At 39.5% G+C, this 7,146-nt stretch overlaps 1 protein-coding gene and 2 non-coding genes across 3 annotated transcripts in view; 2 read left to right on the top strand and 1 right to left on the bottom strand.

The window, feature by feature from the left end:
- LOC102206432 (cholesterol 24-hydroxylase-like) overlaps positions 1-4,525 on the bottom strand; it is a 44,948-nt gene extending 40,423 nt beyond the window's left edge. The window contains exons 1-10 of the mRNA XM_013908711.1: positions 4,272-4,525; positions 4,124-4,201; positions 3,958-4,039; positions 3,544-3,617; positions 3,106-3,192; positions 2,212-2,350; positions 2,015-2,125; positions 1,761-1,923; positions 1,446-1,511; positions 304-376 (exon numbers count right to left, since the gene is read on the bottom strand). Of these exons, the coding sequence (XP_013764165.1) occupies positions 304-376; positions 1,446-1,511; positions 1,761-1,923; positions 2,015-2,125; positions 2,212-2,350; positions 3,106-3,192; positions 3,544-3,617; positions 3,958-4,039; positions 4,124-4,201; positions 4,272-4,420 (1,022 nt within the window). The 5' untranslated portion in view covers positions 4,421-4,525. The remainder of the gene's footprint in view (positions 1-303; positions 377-1,445; positions 1,512-1,760; positions 1,924-2,014; positions 2,126-2,211; positions 2,351-3,105; positions 3,193-3,543; positions 3,618-3,957; positions 4,040-4,123; positions 4,202-4,271) is intronic.
- A 59-nt stretch (positions 4,526-4,584) lies between these two features.
- trnat-ugu (transfer RNA threonine (anticodon UGU)) lies at positions 4,585-4,657 on the top strand. The gene has a single exon. It is a non-coding gene; the product is annotated as a tRNA-Thr (tRNA).
- A 941-nt stretch (positions 4,658-5,598) lies between these two features.
- On the top strand, positions 5,599-5,681 carry trnal-cag (transfer RNA leucine (anticodon CAG)). The gene has a single exon. It is a non-coding gene; the product is annotated as a tRNA-Leu (tRNA).
- Positions 5,682-7,146: the final 1,465 nt, after the last annotated feature.

Genomic DNA, 7,146 nt, shown 5'->3' with positions numbered 1-7,146 from the left:
TATATATATATAACACCGTTCTACTCAACAGAGCAGTGAAAATGCTTAAAACCACAAATCTCATTAATGCAGAAGACCAAGGATACTTTAAGATACAGAAAAATAGTACCACAATTTTCAAATTGCCACATGTACCTGTGACAGGTAGACCAACTTGCCCAGGTCATCGTAGCTTATTTCATGTTTCATCCCAATAACATCGTCCACTTCTTTCTTTGCTCTGAGAAATGAGAAAACTCCATAAGAAACCAAAGTCTATTTGCTATAGTGGAAACTGTCGCGCAATATATTTTGACTTTTTACTTCTCCAGTATATCAGGATGTCTTCCAAGTTCCATGATTGCAAAAGCCAGCTGATTGGCTGTTGTTTCTTGGCCTGGAATAGCATAAATTACACACGACATTAGGCAGTACAAAAGATGTATGCAGCTATTGTAACATCATTCACTGGTCTGATTGCAAAGCTGCAAGATGAGAGTTTCCACCATCTTGATTCCAAAAAGAAAAGGATGTGATGATGAGGGGGTCAGCCCACACACCTGACATTTGACTGACAAACCAATGAATGTGTTGTTTAATACTACAGATAGGCCCCAGCCACCTTCTCCTCAAAGACAGTATGGCTAGCATACTGGTTTTTGATTCAGTGTTGACCCAGGATGAGTGCCTGAGCCTATAAACTCTGTAGGTTTTACAAAATCACATTAAAAGCAGCACCACTGAAAGCCATTTATGGAAAAAGTCATTTTTCCATAGACTTCTATAGGAACAGGAGCAACCGCAGATATCGCCATTTCGTGGGCTTCAGAAAGAAAGCAGGTTTAATTCACTTCCATTTTAAAGTTCACTTTTAAGACACTGTAAATGACCACGGCAGACCCGGGTGCAAGTTCATGCTTTGCAGCATACTTTATTGACTCACACGGTTGCTGTTCACAATGCTCACAGAGCTGCAGCTCTCCCGCTGCCCGCTCAACATTATCGCAACCACAAACACAGCACCCATTACAATGCGTGATTGCACGCCCCGCCACAGACACAAAAGCTATTTCCATCTTTGATATACAGTCTATAACAATACATCCATCATCTGGATGGTCAGTAGTCCATGAAAATGAATGTATGTTGTGAATACCTGCATCGTTACACCTGACAATAGATAACATTTTATAAAGATGAAACTATTTGGCATTAAGTTAAAAATTGATGCTTAAAGTGGTGACTGCATTGTGCGCCTTTTAACACAGCAAACCTTTTGGTGTTCCACAAAGATAGAGCAGGCCCAAATTATTGTGTAATATTTCATACATCAGTCCATTTTCTTAATTGTTTTCTTAACCTATCCCAGCTGTCACTGAGAAAAAGGCACTATCCTCCCTGATCAGATCTCCAGTCAATCACAGGGCACTACTTCTAACATCAAAGATGAAACAACAGAGACTCACCGGCAATGAAGAATGTCACAAAATTATCCAGCATAAACTCCTCATCTTCTTCAGTCATGCTGTCCTCTGAAATGATAAAAAACTACCTATAAATGATTTGACATCTACCATGTTAAGATGTGCTCTCATCATGAACAGGTACTAACACAAACCTCCAAGGAGAGTTCATATGGGAGGCACTGAACTTGTGCTGTCCTATCATTTTTCTTCAGTGTGTTTATTTACTCGTTTTTATGCTCTTCACACAGATTCAACAAGATTCTATATTATTGCTCTTATCTAGTCTAGTCTAATGTGAAATTTGGGGACTCCAACCTTGGCTTGCAGCTTTGATGATTTGTGTCAGGATGTCTTTGGGGACCTCGTCACCGTTTTGCATGGCGGTCTTTCTCTCACTGATCCACTGAGCTCCAGTTGTACGGAGCAGGCGGCACGCTTCCCTCACCTCATTAATGTATCCTCTGTTCTTTGGATTGAACTGGAATGGAAAACTGACAGGTTTAGGATGGCATTCAGATAACAATGTTGTTGGCAGAACTACTGCATAACAACAAACGCTGAAGTAATACCTGAAAAAATGTGTCTCTAACATAGGTAACCATTCCTTTCAGACATGTCTCAATGGCTTTAGGGAAAGGTGAACTATTCTTCAAGAGGTCCAAGTCCACCCCAAAGGCAACCTGAAATTGATCAAGAAAAAAGTATACACAAATATGCACACACACACTCACCCTTTGGAAGGGTAAAAATGACTGCAATATAATACCTTAGTAATAACATCCAGGGTGACACAGTTGACAAGATGGAGCATATTAGCTTCTTTTTTACTGTCAGCAACATCTGCAAGTTTATCCATCAGTTTCTCTGCCCTCTCATTGAAGGTTCCAGTTAGACCTCTCAGATACCTGGAAGTAATGATAGCTTTAGACGGAGAAGCAGCACATCCAAGACATCCCAACAAACTATCACAGAAATGAATTAACGGATACTGTTGCACAGAAAAAAGAAAAACCTTCCTACTATCTGCTACTATCTCCCTACTGTTTCTACTAGTTCTCTGGGTGAAATTGCCTTGTTGATGCCAGAGATGGGATGAGAACGTCCAGACTGCTACAAACTGAGTAACTACTCATTACAAATCCTCTTAAACTGGTTTGTTCCACCTCTTTCCATCTCTGTAATATTCTTTGTCAATATTTTTGATATTTAGAATTGAGCGATTTTTGATAAATTAGTGCTATTTGTCAAATTTGTAAATTCTGTAACATGCTGTATTATTTAATTAGTGTAGTCTGTTACTGTAACTGTCTTGGAGCAACTGTAATCCAAATAGTTTCCTTAGGGATTAATAAAGTATTCAGAGTCTGATTCTTAACCGTGCTAATGAGTTCACTGTGTTCAAATGGGCTCCACAGTCAGCTCTCTAATTCCAGCTGAGGTCCTTTAGGATGTGGCGGATTTGAATGATGGATGCACAGCCAACAAATGTGCAGCAACTGCATGATGCCATATGGACCAAAATACCAAAAATCAACCAAAACGTATTTCCAGCACTGGTTGAATGTATGCCATGAAGAAATGAGGCAGTTCTTAAGGCAAAAGTGGTTTCAGCCTGGTAAAGGCAAGGTATACCTTATAAAGCAACAAATGCATAACTCACGTGCTGCTGAACGCAGGGTCCATGATCCGGCGCTGTTTGTACCACTTCTCATGATCCCGTGCTGTTACCAGGCCATTGCCTAAGAACCTTCAAAGAAGGAAGTTGAGAAAACATTCTCACAAAACCCAATTCCTAATTGCTGTTAAAATAAAAGCATTTTTTCAAAATGTCTTCAAATGGAATAATCATAAAAATATATAACATTTCTCATTTTTTAAAGTATATTATAGTGCACACCAGATCTGCGCTGGCTAAATCAGCAGAGGTAGTGTATTGAAGAGCTGGATGACTTTAAAACAGTTTGGTTATTTATTCATGAAAAGACATCATTTTATCGTGAGAATTTAATTTTGTTCCACTGATAAAGCAAAATCTAAATAAACAAGTCTGATGCTAATGTAGAGAAGCAACCTAAGTAGCCTGATAAGGCAGTCTTACCTTTGACCAAATAGGCTGAAGAGTTTTTTGTAAACAAATTTATCTTTGGGGTACTTTGGGGACATCAGGATTTCCTGAATCCACAAACATAAAGTAGAATCAGAATCAGAAGACTTTATTTATCCCCAAGGGGCAATTAACAAACAATGTTCAGCATATGTTGAAGATAAGAACAATAAGAACAGGAAATAGGAGTGAAATAATAAATACACAGAATATACAGTATATACAGTTTTAAAATTAAAGTGACTGAAGGTGAATAAATAACTGCAAGTGACTAAAAGTGAATAAAGTGTCAGTAGTGTAGGAAGAGTGTAGTTTATGGGTGTGGGAAATGAAATGAAACATTGCAAGAAATTGGATTTATGCAAATATTATCGAGAGTTTCTGCCCAGCACTTTCACACTGTTTCACCTTTGTTGCCTCTGGACTGGACACGCACACTACAACGTAATGAAGACCATTTATCCTGTAGACAGGCCCATACTTCTCGGCCCTGTAAAGGACATGCTGACCTTTAAATATTATTAATCACAACTTTTTAAAAACCGCACGAAAACATCGTTTACGCTCCACTTACCACTCCAGAAATTTGTCGTGTACAACTCCGCCATTTTTCATTATCCTCAAAAACGACGGTGAGTGTCCCAGAAGAAAACTGAGGACAAAAACAGCTGGTCATTCTCTGGTAATGCCAGTATGGGGGTTTCGACGACGGCTTCACCTACCTGTCCCTCGGTGGGCCGGGTATGTGGTCATATTTCATATGAATGTGTCTAACATACAAGCAGTATGCAAGAAATGCAACGATAAGCAGAAAGAATAAAAATGTAAGTGATGGAGTTGCTAAAGTCAGAAATACGCTGAAAACTGCCATCCTGAAAAAATGTCTGATATATGTCCGGGTTAAAAATTGCTGTTCTTTCAGTTAGGCAGCCCCAGCCTGAAAGAAGACGGACTTGTTTTTCCTTTCGTTCACCACTTCCGTGTTCCTCAGGAGTAGTAATATATAGCCGTTTTAAGATTGGCGATACCAGCACAGGCTCCATAGCTCAGTGGTTAGAGCACTGGTCTTGTAAACCAGGGGTCGCGAGTTCGATCCTCGCTGGGGCCTGTCGCGGGACAACCTTTTAATCCCTTCAATATAATTTTTTTTTAAAAAAAATTCAGGTATGTTACATTGTTGCTGTTTTTTCTTTTCGTTCTCTAATAACCATGTTGATCGACAGAGACTGATTTACGGCCGTGTCATTGGTGGCAAATAACATTTATATCTAGCATGTTTCAGTCAGTCATGTTTGGCACTGATCACCACCTGCACTCATGTACAGTATATATCTATCTACTTAGCACTTTTAATTCTTATTCTTATTTTTATTTTCATGTCTATTTAAGCGTAATTTATGACAGTATGTTTGCACTGAAGCACCGCAGCAATTTCCTAATGTTGTAAACCCTTTCTGATTCTGGTTCTGATTCGCTTAACTCAAATTGTACAGGTTCAATTATTAGCTGGCTTTTTTGTTGTTCGTCAACTACCACGACGAGCAAAACAGATTTCTCGTGCTACATCAATATTAAATGAATAGTCACGATAGTTATCACTAGGTAAACGCTATAATCGTCTTATAAACAGTTTAAGACATTTAACTTCCGAGTCATCATAATTAAAATGGCATATTAATATTCACAGATCAAAACCTACATGCTTGACTGAAAAAGACTGAGGTACTTTGAGTAATAATAATCATAAATAATCCCTCGGTTACATAAAGCGCTAATGAAAACAGAAGGCTTGGGCTTGATATAATTTCATGTTATAGCATTAGAAATACGATCCAACAGCGACCCCTGTCTCCGACTCTCGAAAATTGGTTCAATTTCTAATCTGGCGAGCCTAAATTTCTGAGTAACACAAGCAAGAGTCATCGCCTGCATGAAGCTGTACTGTACATAAGCATCATTATTACAGCTATGAAACATACCAAACAATAGTAGATGGGTCGATGGACTCAGTCACAGTCAGAAGGGAATCTGATTTTTGGGTTATTCAATGTCAGGATGGCCGAGCGGTCTAAGGCGCTGCGTTCAGGTCGCAGTCTCCCCTGGAGGCGTGGGTTCGAATCCCACTTCTGACATCATTTATTTTCTTGAACAACTGAGGTTCTGAAGACGGTTTTCCTGTGAAATGCTCGTACACGGTCCATGATGAGGCAAACTTGCTCTCAAACCGCATGTAAATGTTGTGCTCTTATCCCCTTGAATGCTGGGAATTTGAAAACAGAATTTTTTAATTTGCAAGAGCTCTTAATCTACTAATACGAATCAACATTGCTATAAAACACTTGGCTGGAAAATATGAACCCATGAAATGTCAACAAGGAAAAGAAAGCTGTTTTTATTGTAATTATTTTTATGTGGTAAATACCATGACCATAACCAACAATAATAAAAATGTAATTAGCAGAATTTCTAATATGAATGTAGGCTATGCCGCAAAAGTGCTTCCTTAGAATACGTATGTTAGGTCACCCCATGAGCCACATGAATTGAATTAATGCACCAAAAGTTTAGCAGGAGCAGGCTTGTGTGGCACCGCGCCCTGTAAACTTCAGCGCACGATGTGACGCAGATGCAGTTTTGACTCATCACAACTTTTAAAACAAACTGTAAATGGGGAAAGGCAGGGAATTCCTTCGAAACATAAAACAGGATCAATTTTGTGCTTATTACAGAGATAGATGTGCTTCACACATCAGATCCCGCCTGCCCTTTCCCCTCTGCTGGCGAAGCGGGAAATACTCCCTCGGTTCATGCGATTACACTCATTTCCACGAGCGCCGGGTAATTGCTTGAGTCAGCACAGAATCTCACGTAGATGTGATGAAGACACGCGTACAGAAGCGACGCGCTGAGTGACGCGAATGGGCATTGTGACTCAAATGCGCACTTATGTTCGCTCGTGTAAATGTGCTGGCTGAGCATTAAGCACACTGCACGGTGCTTAAGCGGGCTGAAAGGCTGTGACTAAGTGAGCGTATAAACTGTTACTTTAACTCTCCTAAACTGATTTCTTCTCTCTCAGTCCCAGCAGCATGAGCCTGTGCAGCATCCTATTTATAGGACCCAGTATTGCGATCCATGTGATTAGGCTGACACAAAGCTAGAAGCGGAGATCCATGATTACTCTCCAGACGTGGGTGGTGATATGTACGCACACTGTGGGATTATTTTGACATGCTAAGCCGAGTTGTTGATTGCTTTTTAGTAACAGTGTGCTGGGTGAATTCACCAGTGTGAAAATCTAAGGCGGTTTAATACACTATGGTTTCTGATTTACGTGGATCTTTTTTTTAGGTCACTTATTTCAAAAAGATTTAAGTGAAATGTGATTTCTAGAACAGGCCAGCAGTTTATATACATCACCTGCCGACTGTAAGCTAAAACATTTGGCCGCAAAATACATTTTATTTGTTTAAATTATTTTATTTTTAATTTCATTTAGTGGTTTAAGCTTCATAGATATGACTTTTTCATCTCCCTGTCATATTAAAATGTTTTCTTATATGGACTCCTGTCAGAAAGAAAGCTTTCAGGCTGGAC

Source organism: Pundamilia nyererei, unplaced genomic scaffold (assembly GCF_000239375.1).
Source record: "Pundamilia nyererei isolate P.nyererei 1_Seehausen unplaced genomic scaffold, PunNye1.0 scaffold00013, whole genome shotgun sequence".
Lineage (NCBI taxonomy): Eukaryota > Metazoa > Chordata > Actinopteri > Cichliformes > Cichlidae > Pundamilia > Pundamilia nyererei.
Note: the sequence above shows the minus strand (reverse complement) of the source record. Positions and strands in the feature narration are given on the sequence as shown.